This window comes from Ascidia mentula, chromosome 6 (genome assembly GCF_947561715.1).
Source record: "Ascidia mentula chromosome 6, kaAscMent1.1, whole genome shotgun sequence".
Classification (NCBI taxonomy): domain Eukaryota; kingdom Metazoa; phylum Chordata; class Ascidiacea; order Phlebobranchia; family Ascidiidae; genus Ascidia; species Ascidia mentula.
This window is the reverse complement of record NC_138571.1, coordinates 11,868,735-11,892,968: the sequence shown is the minus strand read 5'-3', so window position 1 is coordinate 11,892,968 and position 24,234 is coordinate 11,868,735. Positions and strand designations below refer to the sequence as shown.

General features: G+C 33.5%; 2 protein-coding genes across 3 annotated transcripts in view; both read left to right on the top strand.

The window, feature by feature from the left end:
• Positions 1-4,668, top strand: part of LOC145907481 (E3 ubiquitin-protein ligase rnf213-alpha-like) — a 29,199-nt gene extending 24,531 nt beyond the window's left edge. For both annotated transcript variants that reach the window (XM_082994886.1, XM_082994885.1), the window contains exons 45-57: positions 48-201; positions 318-487; positions 630-784; positions 926-1,025; positions 1,123-1,243; positions 1,425-1,618; positions 1,840-2,008; positions 2,675-2,719; positions 2,832-2,909; positions 2,997-3,113; positions 3,227-3,422; positions 3,587-3,713; positions 4,208-4,668. In XM_082994886.1, coding sequence (XP_082851012.1) covers positions 48-201; positions 318-487; positions 630-784; positions 926-1,025; positions 1,123-1,243; positions 1,425-1,618; positions 1,840-2,008; positions 2,675-2,719; positions 2,832-2,909; positions 2,997-3,113; positions 3,227-3,422; positions 3,587-3,713; positions 4,208-4,331 — 1,750 coding nt within the window. In that variant the 3' untranslated portion in view covers positions 4,332-4,668. The remainder of the gene's footprint in view (positions 1-47; positions 202-317; positions 488-629; positions 785-925; positions 1,026-1,122; positions 1,244-1,424; positions 1,619-1,839; positions 2,009-2,674; positions 2,720-2,831; positions 2,910-2,996; positions 3,114-3,226; positions 3,423-3,586; positions 3,714-4,207) is intronic.
• A 2,992-nt stretch (positions 4,669-7,660) lies between these two features.
• LOC145906542 (E3 ubiquitin-protein ligase rnf213-alpha-like) overlaps positions 7,661-24,234 on the top strand; it is a 29,391-nt gene continuing 12,817 nt past the window's right edge. Inside the window, exons 1-44 of the mRNA XM_082993973.1 lie at positions 7,661-7,796; positions 7,875-7,985; positions 8,162-8,294; positions 9,199-9,328; positions 9,390-9,528; positions 9,589-9,735; positions 9,830-9,977; positions 10,266-10,656; positions 10,750-10,791; positions 10,873-10,984; positions 11,048-11,095; positions 11,188-11,247; positions 11,406-11,456; positions 12,122-12,193; positions 12,281-12,328; positions 12,431-12,541; positions 13,437-13,568; positions 14,172-14,283; positions 14,543-14,700; positions 15,970-16,211; positions 16,277-16,506; positions 16,568-16,756; positions 16,997-17,201; positions 17,266-17,339; positions 17,405-17,534; positions 17,630-17,722; positions 17,815-17,913; positions 18,168-18,296; positions 18,408-18,582; positions 18,745-18,920; positions 18,982-19,114; positions 19,683-19,849; positions 20,044-20,227; positions 20,379-20,677; positions 20,834-20,993; positions 21,052-21,269; positions 21,420-21,609; positions 21,750-21,939; positions 22,045-22,185; positions 22,264-22,508; positions 22,681-22,887; positions 23,197-23,366; positions 23,546-23,846; positions 23,926-24,089. Of these exons, the coding sequence (XP_082850099.1) occupies positions 7,682-7,796; positions 7,875-7,985; positions 8,162-8,294; positions 9,199-9,328; positions 9,390-9,528; positions 9,589-9,735; positions 9,830-9,977; positions 10,266-10,656; positions 10,750-10,791; positions 10,873-10,984; positions 11,048-11,095; positions 11,188-11,247; positions 11,406-11,456; positions 12,122-12,193; positions 12,281-12,328; positions 12,431-12,541; positions 13,437-13,568; positions 14,172-14,283; positions 14,543-14,700; positions 15,970-16,211; positions 16,277-16,506; positions 16,568-16,756; positions 16,997-17,201; positions 17,266-17,339; positions 17,405-17,534; positions 17,630-17,722; positions 17,815-17,913; positions 18,168-18,296; positions 18,408-18,582; positions 18,745-18,920; positions 18,982-19,114; positions 19,683-19,849; positions 20,044-20,227; positions 20,379-20,677; positions 20,834-20,993; positions 21,052-21,269; positions 21,420-21,609; positions 21,750-21,939; positions 22,045-22,185; positions 22,264-22,508; positions 22,681-22,887; positions 23,197-23,366; positions 23,546-23,846; positions 23,926-24,089 (6,771 nt within the window). The 5' untranslated portion in view covers positions 7,661-7,681. The remainder of the gene's footprint in view (positions 7,797-7,874; positions 7,986-8,161; positions 8,295-9,198; positions 9,329-9,389; positions 9,529-9,588; positions 9,736-9,829; positions 9,978-10,265; positions 10,657-10,749; positions 10,792-10,872; positions 10,985-11,047; positions 11,096-11,187; positions 11,248-11,405; positions 11,457-12,121; positions 12,194-12,280; positions 12,329-12,430; positions 12,542-13,436; positions 13,569-14,171; positions 14,284-14,542; positions 14,701-15,969; positions 16,212-16,276; positions 16,507-16,567; positions 16,757-16,996; positions 17,202-17,265; positions 17,340-17,404; positions 17,535-17,629; positions 17,723-17,814; positions 17,914-18,167; positions 18,297-18,407; positions 18,583-18,744; positions 18,921-18,981; positions 19,115-19,682; positions 19,850-20,043; positions 20,228-20,378; positions 20,678-20,833; positions 20,994-21,051; positions 21,270-21,419; positions 21,610-21,749; positions 21,940-22,044; positions 22,186-22,263; positions 22,509-22,680; positions 22,888-23,196; positions 23,367-23,545; positions 23,847-23,925; positions 24,090-24,234) is intronic.

The window sequence follows — 24,234 nt, the reverse complement described above, 5'->3', positions numbered from 1 at the left end:
ATATCATAATAAAGGTAAGGTTGCCAAACAACCATATTTTTTTCAAGGTTGCTCAATGTAAGTGGCGACAATGAAGCCAGGAAACTTCTTTTGCTGCATATGGAGAAGGATTTGCTTCAATTTTCAAACTCAATGGGAAGAAGTTTAGAAGATTCAGCACTTTTGTTTCATCAAATTTTGAAACACATTAGTCAGTCCAATGTAAATACAAAACTAATGTCTCTTTTTTTTCTACATTTTTTTGAGCTGTTTTAGTGGTTATAACTGCTCTTGACATAAATATTACTAATATTACCTTATATTTTTTAATGTTTTAGTTCCAAGGATACTTTATGAACTGCAACTTCACATCGATGGTAGAAAGAAAACTATGGGAAAAAGAATTTCAACATTATTATTTATTACCTGTATTTAAAACAGCTGAGCAAAAGATTAATGAAGCTCGGAACATTGTTTTGCAAGCTAAACAGCAAAGTGATTTGGAACGGTAAACAATGTTTGCCTTGCTTTTGACTGTGTATTTTATGTTTGTTTAAATAAAAATTATAGACTAGTTGTATTAGCCTCTGAACATGTATAAAGAAATTCTGAATTTTTGAAATTAGGAAGCAAAAAATTTGTTTTAACAGACTGGTATATGAAATACCATTTAAGGAATTGAAAGTGGATGAGAATGTTGAAGATGTAGTTCCTTGGAATGATCCATCATTGTGGAACTATCGTGTAAACATAACAGTCAACCACTTGAGGCAAAAGCTTAATGGTGACATTGCATCTGACACAGGTACATCAAACTTTGCAATCAATAAGCTACCTAGAAACCTAAATGCAAAACTATTGCAACATATCTTGTATAAGTGATCAATGTTAAACTTTCTATTTTTTATCGTAAATTGCCTTTATCTGTTACTTTTTTTATTTGCAGATGAAGGAGCAGTGCTACAATTGATATTAGAAAGACCAAACTTGCACATTCTTTGTCATTTGGAAGATATTATAGAAACACAAATTGCTTTGGTTGAAAAGTATTAAAATTTCTCTTGTTGTCAAGTTTTCTTTTACATTGTTATACTATTCATGAAATTCCATATTTTGGTAAATCATCAATTGTTTTTTATTTAGGTATAGACAAAGAGTGGATGCTAGTGATGTTGAAAGCATTACTGTCCTTGACTATCTTCATGAAAGCAATTCTATTATATCCCAAATGAAATTTGATGTGTATCTAACCCTATGGAACAAGGTAGCATAAAATATGACCACGTCACCAGTTTCTTGCCGTATTGATTTCTATTAACTTTTACTTGCAATTTTAGATAACAGCAGTGGTAAATAAATTAGTTACATTTGCTGGGCCATTATTTGGCAAACTAGCAGCTATAGACTTACAATTGTGACTTTTAAACTATTTGCATATTTTGCAGTATCGATGCCAGTTCAAGTCTGAAATTCCTTCAGAATATTTTGATGAAGATCTTACTTTTGAAAGCCCAATTTCAGCATTTATACCAAGCAAAGTAGGAAGAGGCCAATGTGCGTTGCTATTTACCAAGTTTATTGTGCAACAACAGAATGAACTAATTGGAAGATGCAGGGATATGCTAAAACCCACCCCAAAGTAAGGAATATACTTTGCTTCCTGTTGTAATGATCACATAATTTCGTTGTAGAATTTGGAGACTTATTTGGTTGTAGCCTTTATAATAATTATGGCAATGGAATCGCCAAAAATAAATAACAATTTTGGAGTTACAATGCCATAAGTTGCAAAAATATATACAATGTACTATTAAATACTCACACCCTTTAACTAAACTAAACCCAACTGTTTCATTTAAGATTTGAGATGGTGAAAATTACACAGCTAACATCCAATGACATCATTTTTATTGAAAACAAGCAAAAGTTGCTCCCATATGTATTGGCAAACTCCCAATATGAAGCAACAGTGTCTCCTTCTGGATCAAAACATGAAATTAAATACAGGATTCCAGCATTACAGAAACAGGTTTGTAGTTTTAGATCATAACATATGATAGAACTGTTAATCTGGAATTTTGCCTAATTCATGTAAAATTGGAAGTTGAAATGATTTGTAATCTTTTTCTTTTTAACTCTCACAATCTGGATTTTGGGGAATTTTCATGCTTTAACCTTGCATTCATAAATTGAACTACCTTCTAGTTACATGTTTAACTACTTCAGTTAGATTCTTGCTGAACTACATTGATTAGTCAAGAAAAATGTAAGAAACCTGACTGATTTTAGCCTGTGGAATAAACGTTTCAATGGTTGTAATATAAAGTAAAGGATAGAATTGGTCACAGCCATAGGAACAAAATAGGGAATAATTCCCAGAATAAATTAAATACAACTATGTTGTTCTTCATAACATTGAAACATTGGCAACTACCATTATTGCTGTTTTATATGACATAACAGTCAATTTGCAGTGCTTTTTGAGTCATCAGTGCTCCTGGTTAAAAACATGTGTAATTGTGTATCAGTGCTTTTTCGATCTTGTGGTTGCAATGATGTCTTAACTGTATTCAAAGGCAATTTTACTAATACTTGTAATAACCACTTGTTTAAATTTTTTACAAGAGGTTTATTGTGTGGTCATAAAAAAGGTGAAGCTAGATGTTTTTAATTTGTTTATTTCATGCCTTTTTAGATCTTGCAACGATTTATTTTTCACAAAAAGCTGATTGATGTTGAGGTGAGAAAATAATTTTGTTTGTAAGTTTATTTGCCAACATTATCGATTCTCTGTTATGTCTGTTTAGTAAATACATAAAACCCCCTTTACAGTATTTTCTGATGGTTTACAGAACATGCCATGTATTGAGTTTTTGCAAGATGTTGGAATGGTCAAAGAGTTTGAGAAATTGGTTGAAAATGTTAGACAGGTAAGTAGCTTTCAAAATATTTGGATGTGTTATCGGCCTTTTTTCCTTCTTTTCAATTTTGCTTTTCATCCAATTCATGTTTCAAAGGAAAAACTTCCCATCAAGACTGTACATAAATTGGAGGGGATAAAGGGTACAACAACACTGCCAATGACATGTGAAGCTGTTCGAACTTTAACCCTGGTGGTCAAACATCTTTCAAAGGTTTGTTGAAATTTGCATGAAAAAGGAATTATCTACTGCAATTCGCAGTTTCTTTTTCATAATAGGATAACGTTATTGAAATATTTTGGTTACAAATGGTATTTTACTTATAGATGAAGGGTGATGACACCACTGATCTTGTTGGATATGCTACAAAAGACCTAATGCTCCCTGCTGAAGAAACTGATCTTCTTCCAAAATCATCAAAACTGTGCCACACAAGGGCATTGTTTGAGTGGTTTTCATGGCAACGTTCTTTGAAATATGTCTTGTCGGGTCAGAACCCATTTCGGAATGTTGTTAAACCTGGTATGACTTATTTACATCTCTTTCAGAATAACCATTTAGTCGTTTAACTAATATAACAAACAGGTAACATGACATGGTGGTTTATTTTTTCATGACTTTGTTTACAAAAACAATGCCAGTACATAGCCTATGTAAAACTAATGCACCTTTTCTGCATTTTGCAGAAGACTGCGAGGAAATGGAGAATACAAAAATTGCAATGGATTGTTTGAAAATAATTGATGTGGAACAACTGCAAATGGAAATTAACTCATTACTGATTATGAAAACAGGCCTAAATATGGATGCTGGGTAAGTTTACCAAAGGATCTTTTAAACTGTTGCCAGAATCAGATACTAAACTATGCATTCATAAATGTGGTCAGACCTTTTCTCAGGGATATAATATGTTTCTGCTTCACAAACCCGGATTGTGCAGTCAGCTGAGTCTCCTTTGACATGTGATGTTTATTGTTACTACTTTTGTAATGTTATTTTTTTTTCATATTTAATTTTATGTGGCTTAAAACAGGGGCACAAATTATGGGTCTGTACATTTATGACACACTAAAGTCCTATTTGCTCTAAATTGCACAAGATTCAATGTGCACAGTGTGTTAACCCTACTACCACTTATTATGTCACAGTTATGTTGTATTGAGTTTGCCCCAAGCACAAATAACAGGCGTTGAAATCGCATGTTATGATCTTATTTGGGTTGAGCTAAATAAAATCATAACATGCAATGTTAAAAATACTTCAACAAATAGATACTATGAGGCATAATTCTGACTAATTTTATTCAGACTAAAGTACTACTTAACTGAGTTTGCTGAAGAAAGGGACATAGAAGCACCTTGGATTGATCAACTTCCTGAAGAAATTTGCGTAAAGCATGCTGTACATTTCTTTAAACTGTCTGCTGAGTAGGAGTATTTTGTCACCAGCTTTACTTTTACATCAAACTTGTTTATCCACTTTGTCCATTGTACATACTGCCTTTTTTATGTCATATAATCAAGAGTGTTGTTCAAAAGTAACCTGCTATTAATGAAAGCAGAAACTTTGTTTGATTTTCAGATTTCTTGATGTGAACATAATTAATTTCTGCAAATAATTTTGTGTTATGTTGTACAAAGACTTTTTTCTGAAATCATTTATTAGAATCGCTTTTACGTAGCTCCTGTATCTCTGTATGTAGCACTATTTTATTTCTTACGTATCTCACCATGAGCTGATTTATTTCCTGAAATAAAACATTTTTGATCAGTTATGAAAATCGTTTATTTGGTCGTACATGCGGCTTTAAGACACTGTAACTTAGGAGCATCTGTAAAACACGAAGGTCAACAGAAAACAGTACATTACGTTCAGATAAAAACAAGAAACTGAACTGTAACAGACCACGTGCGCGGTAGCACTCAGAGTGCGAAAGGCTCGGGGCAACTTAGGTACCGCCGTTGGCACATGGCCTTAAACACAAGTCTTGCCTTAATTTCACGACACTCTTCCCAGCTATATATTGTTGCCATAGCGCGGTGGAAAATCAACATTGGAACGTGAAGAACGACGAAGAACAGGTTCTAGTGGCAAACGACTCGCATCGTCATTGTGGACAATATCGTCATTTACAGTAGGGTCACAGTTGCCCTCAATGCCGAGACCAACATTACCTGATTCGTCCACGTTAAAATTACCTGACGATAAATCATAGCTCGAATCGTCCGCAGGTGGACATGGCGATAAATCACGCATTGACACATTATCCTCTAGCCCAGTGTTTCTCAAACTTTTTTTCTCCACCGTCCCCAAACACCTTCATTTAACAACGCCCAACACAACAGACAAAAACATAACGAATTTATTTGTTGCTTGTCAGTTAATGCGATGGGTGACGTTGGTGGAATGACACCGAAAATCCTCATTTTCGAATAGCATTCATTTAGCGTTTATTGATGACACATTATGACATGCATAAAATTCGTTGTGACGTCAGAATCGAACTTCTAGTTCAGCATGCGAGAAAAAAAACTTTTTGAAGTATCATAAATTATACAAAGATTAGACTGAATCATTCGGGCCAGTGATTCCCAACCTTTTTGTGGTTGCGTACCACTTGAAGGTAAAACAATTTTGTCGTGTATCACCTAGTTGAGTGTTACAAAGTAACCTAGGGGATGAACTATCCGAAATTTTGAAATTAGTTACGATTTTTTAAATTCGAATTATATACCCGGAAATTACGGAAAGGCGCTCACGTACCACCTGAAATGCGGTCGCGTACTACTAGTTGTACACGTACCGCCGGTTGGGAAACACTGACTTGCGCTAAGAGAAATTTTGCCCTGTCACCATGCGCCCACCAATCGGTCATTTATTTCCTATATCGCCCCCCTATCGCCCATTCAGTCTCCAGCGCCCCCCGTACGATTGCAAACGCCCCCAGGGGGGCGCTGGCGCCCACTTTGGGAACCACTGCTTTAGCCCGTCAGAAAAATGGATTCTTGCGTAGATGGAGTTAACATCACTTAGTTCAACCCGTTCAACCAAATCATCGTTCTTATGAGAACGCACAAATTTTCGGGGCGTAATTGGAATCTCGCCAATGATGGCAGAGATTTCCCATTTGGTGAGCGACGGGAAAAGGCGAAAAATAACTCATGGGGCGTTGAATTGGTAGCGGTGAACAATAACAAATTAACCGGTGTGCAATGACCAATACTAGTTCCCATTGAGTAACTGGAATGTTGTTGGAACGCAAACATAGACGAACTGCTTTCCATATAATGCCATTAAATCGTTCCACTTGCAAACCGCCGTTGGTACAAACAAGAGTCTTGTCTGAATTTCACGACAATTATTTGTTTTTATGAATGTTTTAAGGAAATTAGTCCTAGATCATTATTCCAATGCAAAAAGTAGAAAAACAAAAAAACATTGAACAAAATTAACAACATATTTATGATAAGGACCACAATCCAGTAGCATTCCCTTTTGTTTTACTATACCAATAGTAATCTTATAACACATCGATTCACATAGGATTATATTTCTGAAAATACACGCAACGCTTTTGCTCTCACAAGTTCCTTCTATAAAAAATACACCACGTCAATTATTATTGGCAGCCTAAACGAAAAATCTTGCTTTGTGTGCGGCTCGTTCCTATTTCGCAAAAGTCGTCCTGCTTATGCTTTTATGTGCTGGTGCTCCTTTCTTGTGTTAAGATGTGTAAGTCTCAGGAGCTTAACTTGTTGCTTTTTTTTCGTGGACAAGTAGGCTACAGGGACAGTAAAACTGCCCAATTTTCATTACTGATCCGAATTGATTGTATTGCAGACACGAACGATATGTAATCGTGCAAAGATTTGCTAAATTCGCTCTATGGCGAATACCTCTTGCAATAACAATTAGCGAGTGTGTGGTCGGTATGTAGCGATAAGATCGAAACATGATAATATAACATAGCAACGCCACCCCGTTCAGTTAAAGGCAGTGGCAACATTGTGACGCTACCCCACCGGGTCGGCGCCAAAGCTCGTAAAGTCGTGGTTTAAACGGCACATCGCCACACCACATGGTGAGAATGTTTATATGCGTTGAAAGATTCACTATCTCGACCAGCAATTCGCATGGACTCAGCGCATGCCGAACCCTTGTTGTTCAGCAAGTATTCAGCAGCAACGACATGCATTTGCTGTCGCGTGAATTAGCACAATGTGAAATAAATGGCATTGCTGTCGCGTGAAGCGGTATGACGCAACAGCTGTTGGAACCGTAGCAATGCGGAAATGTTTTACAGACAGGTGGGAGTGGTGTTCAACAAACAGACAACTCTGTGTGTTCAGTTAACTGGGTTTCAGCATATCGTTTGACATTATCATCTCAGAAAAAAAAAAGTTTTTATAATCCAGTGGTTGTTTTTCAAGCGGTTTTAAAATTAAAATATTGTGATTTTAGTTACATTGTTTTAAAGTGTATCTATTTTCTAAAATTCTATTCCACGGTTTTAAAGTGCTTTATATTTGAGCAGTTGCACGGGAGAAATATTCGTGACGTAACGAGATACGCCTCGCGACCATGGTACTTTCCCGTAAACAAAACCTAGGTTGCGCTTGGCTTGACAGACATTGGTTCCGCTTTCTGAAATAATAACAAGTTGCGTCGACCTTTTCGTGTGACAATCTTGTAGCAGTACTTGTAACACCAATAAGACTCTAACACGCAGTATTTTTTACTAATATTAGCCCGCAGTATGGAAGTCGAAATTGCGTAAAGAAATGGATGCAAAAGAAAAAGTGATTTCTCTGTCTCCTTTGTTTAAGTACCTTTTGAACAATGAGGAAGTAAAGAAAATTTGTCAGAATTTGTACAAAAATCGAATTCTTACTAGTGGTAAGTGTTTTTATGCGACTTTAGTTTAGAAATGTGTTCCGGTAGTAAAACATGTATAATGTCACATATTACTTTCAGACATAACCTACAAGAGTCCGATATGCCTAACATTGGTTACAGCTTTGTCTATGTCGAAAGACAAAAAATGGCCGAAGCAACTTACTGATGAAATAAAAAGGATTGGCAAAGGTAAAAGACTGAATGTTGCAAACAAATCCAATCATGTGTATTTTGTGCAAAAAACAACTACGCAGGTGAACGGTACACAAAAGAAATAAATGACATGGGCACCGATAAATTAAGATAAATTATTGAGGTTATCAAGTCAGGCCCAAACAAAACAATAGTTGAACATATTTTTACAGATGAGTTGGCTGTAATTGTAAAGGAGTTTCTCTCTGCAAATAACACCAATTTGTCATGGATAATATCAAACTGGAATGATCTCATATGCTCTCCTAATGTGTTTCATGGCTTGGAGTGGCTTCTACAAGATAAGTAAGCCATAATCAATGGACTGAATACTGTGTAATGGTACTGAGTATAAACCAGACAATACATAACAACGGTAAACTGCTAAGACTTTAATTAATAGTAAATAGATTAGAGCCATTACAGCACAACAAATGCCACATGCAACATAAGGACATTTAGATATGTGTATGTCACTCATATATACAGATGTAAAAATATACAAAAAGTAGTTTTTACAGTTATAAATTGAGTGTCAACAATCTTTGTACATTATCATACTACAGTGCTTTTCAACCAGTGGGACCATCCGCACTGGTGCGGATGTGAAAATATGTTGTGCGGATGGGTAACCTGGTGCGGATAAGTGTGGATGAAAATCGCCCGACAAATAGTTTTTAAGTTTAACATTATTTCATATTTGGTTACCATCACCGGTTCTCGAAAGTTTGGAATCACTTGTAATTTGGTTATGTTTCTAATCAACACCAACAATTTTGCTGTAATCAAACTTGGAGACCTAACTAAAATATAGGTCAACCGTTGTGTCGCATTTATGTCACAAACCGCTCAAAATCTGATGATGCGGGCTTGCCACAAAAAAGTGTGGGCACACTTCAAAAAGATTGAAAAGCACTGTCATACTACAATGAAACATGTTACCCACATTATTAACAAATATTTATTTCTGTGTAATTTCCCCCAACAATAATAAACACAGCCTTACATACCATTGCACCATTTTTGTGAAATATGAAGTCTATCTGGTGTAAATTATTTGGTAAACACCGATTATTAAATAAAAATATAATATGAAAATTTTTTTATATGTTTACCACAGTCATCATCTTACAGAAACTATCACTATATGTATATACGCAGTTTTAAAATAAATTTGATGCAATCTATTTTAAAAACTATGCTTTTTTAGCAAGACAAGAAAAGAAGAACAGTTATTTTATGTTGCTTATGATTGTGTGCAAGGTGAAAGTGATTCCCGAACCCACGAGCTTCTGATTGAACAACTTAAACTTAATCTCCAAAAGAATGTTCTCCCAAAAGTAAGGGCACTATTTTTTGCACATCATTTAACTTATAGGATTACAAGTTTCTTTTTTTTAGAAAAACAAAATCTCATCTTCGATTACCCCAGATCCTAAGATATTGGTTAGAATTCTACCTATGTTTGCTTGTGAACTGACAATCCAACATGTTTTGGAAATTTCAATTAGACTTCATTCTCAAAAGATTGTCTCTAGAGGTAGAAATTTGCTTGAATGGACATAGTAAATTGAATATAATGCATGCACCTATGCTGCAGATAATGTAAAAAAAATTGAGGTGATGAATAGTTCTGGTAAACCAGTCAGTATCTCAAACGCATTGGAGATAATTTTTGGTGACATTTGCAAAACAACCAAAAGTAACTGGGATGGTTCATTGAAACGAAGCATTTTCGAAACTGCTGGTTAGTAAAACCTTGTTGCTTTGAATAATGAAACAATTGATCACATCTTCATTGTCAGTCTGAAACAAGATAGTAAAATTGCATTAAAACACAGGAATGCATATAGCACACATCCTAGATGCATGTCTTACACACCCTGATGCTATAATATTTCAATGGATTGCCTTAAATTGGAAAGTGTTCAGAGAAAACTATGGTCTGGTTAGCTATGTTTATCAAAACACATTTGGAATGTATTTACGGTATGTTTATGTTGCGTACACATTTATAACAGTTGTTTCCACAAATGAAAGTTTATATTATTAAAATCTCCTGGTGGCTTCAAAGCTAACAGAGACTTAGTAGCAGATATTTTCACAACTTCTGTAAAAAAACATTGTCCTGTAAGGTTTTAAAATTAATACATATATTTTACCAATACTTGTAGTCATCATCAGTATAATTTATCAAAATAAGTATATAGTTACTACAAAGAATGAACTAAAGCTTTTGAAAAAATTGAACTTGTTTTAAATATATTTATTGGATAGATCATCTGCTGACCGAGAGTGGTTACTCAGAACAACTCACTCTTTGATTGCTGAAAATCCAGAAAAACTTCAACAATTTGCAAGAATGTTTTCACAAAACTTGATACAGAAGGAAAAAACAGGATCAGATTTCACTTATTCCAACCAAGTGACACAATCCCCATATCAACCCATGTCATTTGGCCCCATTCAGTTCGGTACTATGAATGTCCCGGATAATCAAACTGCCACTTTCCAGTCATACAACCAACATATTCCCTCCTCTGCTTCACCCCCCCAAACATTTGTTGCTTCCTCTGGAGCTTTTGCTTCATTTAGCCCTACCCAACAGACGCAAGTTCCTGTTAATTTGGGCCAGATTTTATGGACACCACAACTTTTGCAGACACTTGTAAGTTTTCACCCTTTTATCTAACTTTTTGTATGAAGTATAGTCTTATAAATTAGTGAAAATCTAATTCATTCTTTTTTTAATTCTTTTCAGTTTCACTTCTGTTCTGTGATGGGTAGATATCCAACTGAACAGGTATATATTGATTTGTGTGTTTTTTTGCAAACAAACAAATTCAGTTGTTTTAGTTGTTAAAGTTATTTAACATTTATACAGGAAATACTGCAAATATTTATGAAAATACAAAATACACCGTTACGGCAACAGAATGTTTACTACCAGCCACAGCATCAACAACTACCAGAATCACAGGGAGGTTCATCAAATGGTTGGTAGAAGCAAAACAAATTGCTTATATACCAATAAATTTAAAAAAATTGTTGTAAAACAGGTTGCAAGACTAATGTAGAAAGCAATGCCCATGATGAATCCGAAACTGGTAAGTCAAAGTTAATTAAACTTTACATCTTGAACTTGAACATTTTAATAATAAACTTGAATCATTGTAGTCTAACTACCAAATCTGCTTAGAAGACGGTTTTGATGAGTTTTGCAAGAAAAGAGTACAAGAACAGAGACCTGAAAGCTGTGGTAATAACTGGTTTAAACATTTCGCATAATACTTCAAAACAGCTGATCGAATTTGAGTTTCAATCCTGTTTTGTGAAATTATGTGTGACAATATGTTTTCATATCAATTGTAATAGCTTAGCAAGTTTAAACTAAGATACTGTACTTGTAACTTACAGATGGGCAAAAGTCTTCGAACAAAGGTGAGGAAAACATTCCTTCAAGCCTAGGTAAAAATTTTAACACAGCATGTTTACTTCAGTACAATAAAACAGGTTTCCAATATTCAGAAATCTACCCTTTTTCCAACGCCACTTGTGCGTGACACAGGTGGAAACTTTACGTTTGCAAAATTACAATATCAAATAGCCTGATGTCAACGCATTTATTTTCAAGAATACATGTTTGGCTAAATAAGCATCTTCAGTTCTTATTCAAATAGAATAATTTTGATTTAATTTTGCCAATTTTGGGTCGTCAGAATGTGCCTTTAGGGTCGCAAATATTTAAATACTAGAATGCACTGTTGTCAAATATTCTTGTACACAAATTCAATGCACCAGGTTGCTATAAGAAAGTCTGCTTGTTTCCTTACTATTATCACTTGCATGTGTTAACATATGATTTTACTTTAATGAGAGATAAGGAATATTTTTTGTGGCTCAAGTCAAAGTGTTGCGCGCCCTTGTAATAAACTTCCAAACAGGTAATGGGAAAAGAATGTGTATGGTTCAAAGTAAATAATTTTGCAACCAAATGATTATTGCACAGGTTTTAAATATTTTTAATTAATATAGTTTTTAACCACACCACTTTAAACAAGGGATTGTTTTAACTGTTTAAAACTAATCAACTGAAAATTAAGATTGCCATTAACGGGTGTTATTCTGTGCAGAACAATCTACCCATTCAAAAAGTGAAGAAAAATTTAAAGCAGAAAAACAAGATGTTAGTTTATTAACACCAGGCAAGCACTTAATTATAGGTTTTCTGGGCTTCATGTTATTAATGTGTAACTTTTTTTGTACATAAAAACCATTTAAATTGTTTTTAGGACATGAAAAGTTACCAAGCAACAACATGGGAAAAAATGAAGTTAAAGGTAAAGCCTTGTTAATGTTGGGCAGTTTTAACTTTTTGTGATTTTGTTATTAGTATAACGTGCTATCCATGTTTTATTGTTGTTTGTTTGGTATCAACAAAGGTGATAAGAAGACGAAAGAAGCAGATGGCACTGTTGATAAGCCTGGAAAAACGAAACAGATGCAAGAAAAAAATAACCAACCTGAAATGGAAAAACCCAAAACAGTTCAAGGTACTCTAATTACAATGAACTGTATATCATATAATTGTACAACTTTGGCATCAATAATGGCACTACAGTTTGGACATAATGGTAATGTTGGCAAGCAATGTCTCTGCTATTCTTTGTCTTTAAATTCTTAATATCCAAACATTATTCTTTGTGCACCAAACCTCTTCTAATATTAATAATTATTTTAATGAATTCATTAGGTCATGATAAGTCATCTGGTAACAAAAATTAAAAAAAACAGAGGCAAAAGGTAAGCACAAGTTTTAAATAAAGGTTGATCTTCAACATACAGTAAAACTCATTTAATCTGGATTTGATTTGTCCAGAATAGCTGTTCCAGATTTGTCTGAAGATTTTTGTTTTAATTCTGACTTGTGGTTAAACTGCACTTTTCTGGTTTTAGCACTAAAAATACTGACTAATTGATTTATTTTAAACAAGAAGCTTTCTCAAGTTTTACAAACTTCACTAGGTGTAAATAAAGTGCAGTTAGTGTGACAAGACTGATACCGCTTGTTGTCTAATCTGGGACGTTGGCAAGATAGTCATAAAAATCACATTAATTAAACACAGTGACGTCTGCATCTGGATTTCTAACTTTGTGCACTGTTTATTTAAAATGTGTTAAACATGACAATTGATTTAATATAATAATGGTTGTCAGGCAATTGACTGTGGTGTTACAATATTGTACAGCACAATATAATTAAGCAAAGAGCTCAGTGAAAGTTGGTTAAACATGTAACTGAAATGTGGTTTACTGTATGAATAATAGAAGAAAATCTGAAATGGATTTCATGAATCAGATTTTGGATTTCATGAATTAGATATAACCGAATATAACCAAGGACTCTCTGAGCTAATTTAGTTTGTTTTTGTGTTTGAAACTTTTAAGGCCATCATGATGACAAAGAACATGATTTGAGGTCAAAGAATAAAAAGGAAATTGAAATTTGCCATACAGTGACTTGCATGGAACCATATATTTGCACTACAGCAGTAACAGCCCCACAACCAAAAGATGATGGTATGAAAAAGGAAAAAATACATTGGTATTTTTATGAAAAAAACTGATCTTGCATTAATGATGTATAAACAGTTTGCCTAAAATGGGTGCCTAATTTTGAAATAATGATTTGATGTAATTGGTTGCTGTGAATTTGCAGGCGGTAGTATTAGTTTTTAATTTGAATTTTTTTGAACATAGATAATCGTTTGATGATTTAACAAATCACATTCTAAATTGGGGCATTGCTAAATAACTATCAGTTCAAGGTAGTTTGTCACTGGGTAAATTTTTGGGTACAAAAGTCATACTTTTCCACAATGTCTTCAAGGTTAGGAAAATGCACAAGTATTGCATTATTTTGTTCCAGGGTAAATAATCAAAAGTTTAGAAAGTACTTTTTGATGCAGTTACTCATAAAGTGTATTTTAGATCAATAGAGTTATTTATTGGAAAGATTTCCTTCGACTGACAATGATTATCCTAAATAAGGAATGCTTATTTATGAAGAACTGACTGCTTTTATTTTTACAATAAAAACACAAAGAAGAGCATACTTTAACAAATTTAAATGTACATCCTTGAAATTATAAGATCATATAAAACTGCCCTGTGCATTTTCAGAAAAAATATTTGAATTGCGGGTTATTGTTGACAAACTTGATGTTCAGTCAAAGTTGTTTGTTTACATTGACAACTTAAAGAAGAAGTTTGTTATGCATAAGGATACTATAAGGTATTTAGCACATATGCTGTTACATGCAAGTTTAAATGTTTAAATATTTTGGAACAATCCATAAGGTGCAGATTTATATAGGGATAACACATAATGAATATGACGGTCAAATCATCCCACTACAGGTCATCTTTTCTTACTAAGCTCTGTTGCAAAATCCTTTAAATGGGATATAAAGAATAATTAGCATGAAAAGGATGTATTTTTTTATTGCTATAGTTGGTATTAAGTACTTAAGCGAAAACAATTATGGTTCTAGTGGCATGTGCTTTCACACTTTTGTTTGCATTGGAAAAACTACTTCAAATATTGTATACAAGTATTTTGCGGAAATTGATGGGAAAGAAATATGGGAAGCAGTACCTTACAATGTATGGTTTGCCCATGTTAACAGAACAAGGAATGTAAAAGACAATGGTAGGTGAAAAATCACTCTTGTTTGATATCTATACCTATCATGGCTTTTACATTTAATCAATTATATTTATTTTACTTACCAAGATATATATTTAACACTTGAAGTGCATGTGACACAGAAAAATAAAACATATTAATAATTAAACTAAGAGATGGTAATAACTTCAAAACGTTTTTGGCAAAAAAGTAGCTTGATAAGGTAACTGGTTTCTGAGATGCAGCTGATCAAAGATGTGTTTAAACCATTGCGAACAAAATTGTAAGCGAGATTATTGTTGTGTGACGTCATAGAACGCGTTTAGTGCGAGCCTTATGCGTAAAAAAATGGTTTGGTATAGTTTTGCTACTATTAAGTCTAATTTAGTTGCGTAATAATAAAACAGTTACTGGGATAGGGTGTTCTTGTGATTAAAGCTTTTATGATCACTAACGTGATGCATGCACTTTTGAAAATATGACAGAGACAAACTGTCAATTAGGAATTGTCGTTTTGTCCACTCACAGCAAAAGATATAAGTAATCGAACTTTGAGGCATGGCGAAACCAGAAAAGTCAACCAAATTAGCTGATTTTGCATCACAGTTATTCTGTCATCGTACTACTTTTTGCCTGGCAGTAGCGTTGCCTATGAGTTCGAAACAAAGGTGAGTTTAAAGTTATGACATCACACCCAAAATGACGTCATGTAATGTCACTGAGCAAAGAAACGCACCATCCTCGTCTTATGGAAGTGCAGAGTAGCGTTGTTGTTGCTATACCCTTTGGTCTTCCGATAATCAGGGACAAATAACCATTTGGTTTGTGATCTTACAATGACATATTTTTGTATGATGTAAAACCTTGTCCTGACCTTTGAGGTAACGTAATTTGTGGATTCTCCTATGTTTGAATATATTCGATATATGCAATATAAGGTGCCTTCTCCTATGCAAACAATGGATTTTTTTGATGCAAGTGCCTTGTGTGGCGTCAAATTCGCTACAGTGAAAATGGTTTACAACTTTAGGTCGCCGCTACTTTTCGTGCAGTTTCCACATTTTTTAGTTGAAGTAGAACTAAAATACTTTGAAAATATGTTTATTGTGGATGTACTATTAGTTTTACGCAAAGTTGCCATGACCATGTCACATGCACTTCAACAGTGTTTAATAATTTTCTTTCAGAACTAGCATTTAGTCACATGTTCAATTACCTGCTTTCAAAATAGACATTTTGCCTTAATATTTAAAAAGTTGTTTGTAATAATCAGCACTGACCTTTGTTTTACAGAACTCACCATTATCTTTGATGTGTGCAGTTTTGAAAAACCAAACATGTCATTAGGTGAAATAAATAGTATGCATGCCAGAAACATGCAAAATCACCTTCCTGACATCATGCACCTTTCCACCAATGAAAAAGCAGTTTTGAGTTACAAGTCATATTATATGCATATTCATAATTGGTGCATTTCAGCGTGGAGCGAAATTTCATTTTCCTCCACTGTTAAAACCAATATCAGACCAAGCTGTGTGAGTGAATTTAATTTTTTTTGTGAAAGGAAAGTTTAATTCAGATCATATGATACTTTTTGCAGAATGCAATACTTCGGAAATATTTTAAAAGCATGTCAAGTAGTCTGAATTCATTTGCAAAAGTGGCAGTGAACCTGATTATGTGCACAGTGTTTCATAAATTTAAAATAGAACCTCTATTTGAAGATAAAAAATTTTGGAAGAAGTTAGTGTCAAAACTTGATATAAGTACATTCACTGATGATGATTACAAAAACCTACATGAACAAATTCAAAATGCACAAGGACAAAGGTAAAAAATACATTTAACAGTGTTTTTAAAAAAATCTCTTAACCACCTAATTCTGTTGTAGACCAGCACTGGAAAGTATGATTTATGTTCTTGAAAAATGCAGCTTAAGCCCAAAGATGCTATTTTTGATACCTCTGGTTTACATTCTAATGAATGATGGTGATCATACTTTTAATCAGGCAATCTGGGACAAAACTTTAACAGAGATTAAGTTTTCGGAAAAAAAGTATAAATTTCAAACCAAAGAAAAGTAGGTTGTTTGAACAACAAATCAATGAATAAAACTGCAAACAAAAAAGGATAAAAACACTAATTTAGTTTAAATCATCTATTTTAAACAATGAACATTATGTAATTGTATACACATAAAAATGCAAGAATTTTTTTGTGTCGTATTTGTTTGACCCAAGTAAACCACATTGTTTCTAATGTACAGTGATTTATTTAGTTGCATATGACAAAGATTCTATTTTATTACCTCCTTTTTTAGTTCGTTTTCTGCATCAGAAAAGTTTCAGAACAAAATAAAGAAATTATCTACTTGCTTTCCTGGCCTTCCAAAACTGTACCAGGAACTGGTATCTTTTGAGTCAATCTGTCACTTACTTCAAAAGGATCAGGACTTTCTGCCATTATTTGATGCTGAAAAACTTCTCAGTCTGCTGTTGTCGAAATTTGATCGGAGAAATGTTGAGGTAAATCAATGGCAAAGCTTGTGTGTTTTTCTTTTCATATTTCTAGTTTACAAATGATTTGCAGATTATTGTAAGCTGTCCCAGTGTATTACAGTGGATTTATAAGAGCATTTCAATCAAATATGTTCATTTATCGAGGTATGCACATATCAAAAAATGTAAAGGTGTTTTTAAATGTCAGTAAACTTATTTGTTTCATTAAGTGAAAATAGTCCAGACAAACTCCTAAAAACCACAACATCATTGCTTCAAAGGCTGTGTTTCCAAAAATGTGAGATTAAAAGTGAGCTAATGCTTGAATGGACATTATCCCTTGCCTTGATATTTGCCCAGGTAATTTTGTTTTAAAATGGACTTAACTTTGTACACACATTTTATAACTGGAAATATCGATACTATTAATACACAAATATTATACTGTTTTATAGACTGAAGCAGACTTAACAGACATCAGTAAAACGATTGGTAATTCATGGTTTGTAAAAGATAGTGGGCAAAAATTGTCAGAAAACAAGATAAAGGTAAATAGCATGCCTTAACTAACAATCAGTTTGTTTTAATTCTTGGTGCTGCATATTCAGCAAGCATGTATATTTAAATTGACTCTTTTTAGTTTTTGAATTTTCTTGTGGAAGCAAAACTTGTTGACAAACGATCTGAAAAAATTTGGGAAACGAATGTAAAGAAGCTATTGACACAATACTTTATTCAAGTGAGTATTTTGCAGGCTGAGTTTATTGCACTTCTTAAAAAAGTTCATACTATTTGTTGGGCCATATTTTACTGCTAAAAAATTGTGCTTCAACATTTGTGATTGGTCTGTTTATTACTGACCTTAAATCACTCAATACTATCAAAAATTTTATGTTATTTCAAAATTATCTAAAAATAAAGTGTTTTTCCACATTCAAAAATTATTGAACACATCCTGCCTACAGTTGACTTCAAACCAGTACATTTTAACAGAAATTAAATGAGGACATAAAGTTTGTTGATAATTTTGATGAAGAAAGCCAAACTGGTCATCAACCAAACAGGACCGTTATCTTGTGCTTCTATCAAGCAATCGAAACATACATTGATAACCGATCAAAGGCAAGTGTATTAACTTCTGTGAATATTTAGGAAAACTCAATGTGCTAAATATCCTTGTAAAAATGTCCATGCTTTTCAAACCTTCAGTTAAGGAATTTTGTGCTTGTTTAGCATACTGGAGTTGCAGATTATTTTGCCAAACATCTGCTGGGTTTTAATAAAAATGTGATACCAGCATTGGAAAACCTATTCATTTCATGTTGGCACAGCCCCCATAGAAGTGGAGTTCATCAAGTATTGCAATTGCTGAAACATCCGGCTGCCTTTAGTTACCTAAAGCTTATTGGTAAGCTGGTGAATTCATGTGTATTTAACTGCTACATATGCTGCATTAAAGTCATACATTCATTTGTTTAATAAGTGAATTAATGTTATTTACTTGGCCACTTCTTTCTTGTGCAAAGAAAGATGACTATTCTGAATTCACACACTTGCATTTTTCACTTAGCACTTGGAAATAAGCCATATGATAACAAAAAAGTACATGTTGCTATTGAGGAATTCAAAACAGGCTTGGCTAATACTGTATCATTGTTTACAAATGGAACAATTTCATACAAAAATCTTAAAAACATGCTTGCTGCTGAAGATGAGATTTTCATTGGTTTGTCAATGCTGGATAAGGTAGTGTGTTTGCTTAGCTTATTTTTAATCTAAAAAATAAAATATTTTTTTGTTGGCACAGGATTCAAATGTTGATAAAAAGGTTAAATGCCTCAAGGAGTTGTTCAATACACGGAAAGATGAACTTGAGGTAGTGGAAAAGTTCAGAGTGGCCTATAAATGTTTTGTCAATTTATGTCTTGCAACAGCCCCTGGTTAGTGCCAACGTTATGTAAAAAAATCTTTTTTGATTAATTTCATCATTAAACGAATTATGATAAGTGAACCCACAAAATGTATTTTGTGTCTATAAGTTGACTTTGTTGTGTTTAATTGGTTTAGAGAAATATTTTACATGAGTCAAGATTAACTGTCATGAGTATTTGGACTTTTATTTATGCCCTTATAGGTTGGGACATGTTTTGAATTTTATGTCATGAAATATAACATAATGCCATTATTCTAAATGCTGCAAATCGATGACACAAAAATATGATTTCATAATTGGCATGACTATATTGGGAAATATCAGACAGCACTAATGACTTTGGTTTCTGTTAATGTTTTTTTTAATGTTTGTGAAAAGAATGTGCCGAATAGATATCGTAAATTCCAATGAAATGCGGCTTCTTTTTTGGAGTGATGTTTGTGCAGAAACTTGATTTTCTGCACATGTTCAAAAGAAAAAAAATAAACCCATTTGTAAAAGCAGATCAAAACACTGCATGTTAGCATTATTTGATTGACACTGTGTGTAACTAGATCATTTGTATATTGTCATAGGTTCCCTCGTTTACAAGGATTTTGATGAAGGACTTGATCACCTGCCATGGTGCCAAGTCACAGCCTGTTACGTAGAAGAACAGGAAAATATAACTGAAGTTACCATTACACATTTCCAGTTGACAGTTCCTCATCAGCAAGCTGTAACAGAAATTTTTACAACTAAGGTAAAACAAATATTGTTCAAAAAATGCCTGTTAATTGTCATTGAATTCATTTTTTCCCAACTTATGGTTTGGTCCTATTTTGGCAATGTCTGCAAACATCTTGGACATTTCTTAATCTGAGTTTAATTGCACATTTAATGTTGAACAATGACAGATAAATTTTGAATTACTATTAACATTTAAATGCAATTTAGATTGATGAGAATGCCATTATTATGAATTACTGGATACAGTTTTACATAAATGCCCTGCAACAAAAGTCTCAGGTGCAAGAGACTGAAACTAATAATAGCCAACTTTCTGTGGCTGAGGTTATTGAAAATGTGTGGTCTAAGATGACAGATATCTTCTGTCCACTGCAAGTGTGCCTACTTCAAGGTCTATCAATTTTTTTGATTTATTATGTTTTAAAAAGTTGATGTATACAATAGCAAATGAAAATTTTTTTTCAGCGAAAATAAGTAATTTTTAAACCTATTTAGTTTAGTGGCAGTTATTCAACATATAACACAAACTTTTGCATTTTTAGGGGACATTTCCCTAGTTGAGGTTGAAAAGCATTTCTTCAATTTAAATAAAAAAGAAATAACAAACTTGTTCCAAGCCATTTGTCAGTTTCCATTCCAAGCAAATTCAGTCCAATTGGAAGATGAGAGCAAAAGAGAAAATATTGAATCCAATGTACCACAGAAAATAAAAGACTTAAGGGTTAAGCAAATTGTTAACTACTTGTCCATCAAAAAACAACACCACAATATTTCTGCTTTTCTCGAAATGAGAGATGGTTTACAGCTTGATGGAAACTTTAAATTCTTGGACCTAATGCAGGTAATATCTTTTACTCTGAAACTTGCTTGTGTCAGAATAGATCATTAGTTATCATCATGATAAGGTTATATACATACGTTTTTGCAAAAATTGACATGTGCATACTCGCATATTGTACAGTGTTTTTAAAAAATAAATAATATATTAAAATTTCAGCATGAAGATAGTTTTTCAAGTGAAAATGCACTTGACTCAGTCACAGAGTCAGTAATAACAGCTGGAAACTTGTTTGACAATGTTAGTGACCAACACTGTGAGCTTATTACACTATTTATGAAACAAAATAAACTTGTGGAATGGCTTAAACTTATGAAAGGTCAGTTTGAATTATCACATTTGTTCTTTTATTTTTAAACAATCATGTTTTGGTGCAGATCGAAGTGAAGTGAAGGTGATGAGTGATCTTGCAATGATATCAGCTGGCGAATCGGTTAAGGATGTTGACCGTGTTTCTTGCTTTCTAAGTGCTGTCATGGGTTTTGCACCATTTTTGTTTGACTTAAACGAAAGTTCAGGCCTTGAAGATGTTTTAAACGCTTTGAACAAAGTTTGGGAACAATCAACCAGAGACACCGAACTGTTAACAAAATGGGTGAACGATTTTTGGTGTTTTTGTGTCAGTTTGGGATAAACATGCTAGCATTTACACAGAAATGACATTGATTAATTGTGATAAGTATTTGCAATTATATTGACATAGGTAGCCATATGTATTATATTTCAACATTTGTTTACAATTCAGGAATCAACTGCTAACTGCCTTGAATGGTTGAAAGGAATCAAAGATTTCCATGGTTCTGTAGAAAAATCTTCGTTACTAAAAGCTCAAGATATCAACACAAAAGGAATTTATGTTGTTGGGGGTGGAGGCAAAGTTCCCTCTATTGGGGACTGTGTAAAGTTGTGCTGGCCAGTAAAAGACAATGAAACAGGTTTAATATCATTTAGAGTAAGCTGTTGTTGGTGTAAGTTTGACAGTAAAGAATAATATATCAGCTGTTGTGACCCCTGGATTGTGGTACACTATTACCCATTTTTTAATTTATTTTTTAATTATTTGACAACATTTTAGGTGATAAGGATATGAGCTTATCAGATCTTCAAGATTTACAATCACGATTGATGCTCATTGAAGACAAAGCCTTGGAAGGGGTTGACTTATTTATTTCCACCCTATCATTGGTGGAAAATCTGGCACAAGCCTATGTTGACCTTAAAATTGCAGGATGTCTTCTATTTAACTCTTTCTCCATTGAAATACAGTAAGTGATATCAATAAGACAACCTAATTGTAGAACATTACCAACTTTATTACAAGGAAATGACAGCGTTTTGCCTTTGAGTGAAATCATAAACTTATTTTGTAGTAGTCAGTCTGGCAGTGATGAAAAGCATGACCTGATGGCAAAAGTCACTTTTGATGAACGGAGTTCAAAGATACTCTGCCATGAAAATACAAAAGTTGAACTTCAAAATCTTACCAATGTCATGAAGGAAGCATTAAGAAGGTATGCCAATTACTACCAAATGTGATTCAGCCTTGTAAGTAAATACATGAGAAAACTTATTTATACCTAAATTTGCAGCTGGAAGAAAAATCTCTCCGCAAAACGATCCAAATTTTACCATTTGAATCATTACAATGTGCAACAAATCACATATCTCTCCCAACAACTTGCAATGGCTTCTGAAGATCTACCAGATCAAGTTTACACCTTGCTGTCACTTATCAAGCATGATATTATTCCCAACGAAGTGGTAACATGTTTGGCTGATGCAACCCCTAAACAGGAGTTTGATGAAGAGGAAACTGTGGAAACAGAAGAATATGGTGACTCTTATAATTGTTGTTTGTTTCATTAATTTGGTAGCATTAAAAAAATTAACACATTTCAGGTGAATTTGGTTGTTCACATATGCAGGATAAGATTTTTAAAACAAAAAATGTTTCAGATTGTCGAAAAATGTATGATGCAAATTAATCTCTTGTGAATGTTTTTTAGAGTTGAAAGAGGTGTCTGAAACTGAAAAAAGGAGACAAATTGTTCGTGACCTGAGAGCGGATGAAGTTGCATTAAGGATTGCCAAAGCTGGAGTTCAACAAGCTGATATACTTGATTATGATGAAATTCTCATGTGGTGTTTGGAAAATGAATATGAGAATGAAGACAATATTGATGAACTTTCAAAGCAGTTTGACAATGAAATAGGTGAATGATTTTTGTATGCAAGCAAATGTTTCCACGACTATACTTTGAGCCTACAGTACATCTTTGAAATTTACAATTTTAAATTTAACTTTAACGAATGACAAGTCATGAACAAAAACAGGAAAACATGAACATATTAGTTATAGTGATGGCACTGTTTTTTCAACTTTAACACTTGTTTTACTATTCCGCATACCTTGTCAAAAATAAGTGAACACATTATTAAAAATCGCCAACATATTGAAAATGGTGCAAAATAAAAAAAAAGCAACCATTCGGGTTGAAAAATTGAAACTAATTTTAATGCAGGGTTTGTGGATTCTGGTGTAACTGTGGGGGTCATTGAAAATGTGGTAAAAAACAGATCAACTCTCAGCCTTCAACAAGTGATTGATAAGCTTGTTAATGAACAGAGTGAAAACCATCAACCAAGTGTTTGCATAAACACCATCTGTATGCGCTATATGGAAGAAAACTCGGTAGTTATGTTTATAATACACATTTGGTACAAAACTACATATGCTATGGAATATCAAATTTACTGTACTACTATATTTATAAAATAACTATTTAATCTTTTTATGCCCTGCTCTGTTGAAATGTAAGCTTTTTAAATATGAATTTTAATAAAATGGCTTAAAATTTATGTTGCGTTCAGAAAACCTCACTCTCTGATTGCATCAGTTTGGATCACCTGGGACAGTTTCTCACCAATATAAATTTAATGGTTGACAAATCCACCATTCCTCACAGAAGAGTTCCAGATGCGTTACACCAAAATGTCAACTTACTTATTTGTCAAGAGCAGGAAACTTTTTCCACCCTAATATCACTGTACATGCATTCACCGGAACAGCCACTTCCCACAATTACAGAAGTGCTTGTTTGCACTGATGAAACAACACAAAATGATGTGGATCTTTTGCTGAGACGAGCTGTAATTGATGACAGCAAAAAAGGTTATAATTTGCATCATAATACTGTGGCAAAATTTGCATTGTCAACAAAACATACAGCACAGCCAACTATACGTTACAGGGAAAAGAATTTATTGCTTGGCACATACAGAAAAGCTTGATTTTGAGGTTGCAAACTCGGTTCAAAATAACCTTAATCAATTACAACATGATCAACCAAACGACTTCACCCTTGTAATTTTGTGCTCATCAAACCAACATTTTATAACTTCTCTGTTTATTGAGGTTAGTTGACATCATATTTATCTGTCATAAATTATTCTATTTACAAACTTTGTTTGTAATAATGATCGTATCGGTATAGTGTCAGTACAGAGATTTGTACAATGACTGTCAAAACTATGGTGCATTTTATAATTAAAAATATATA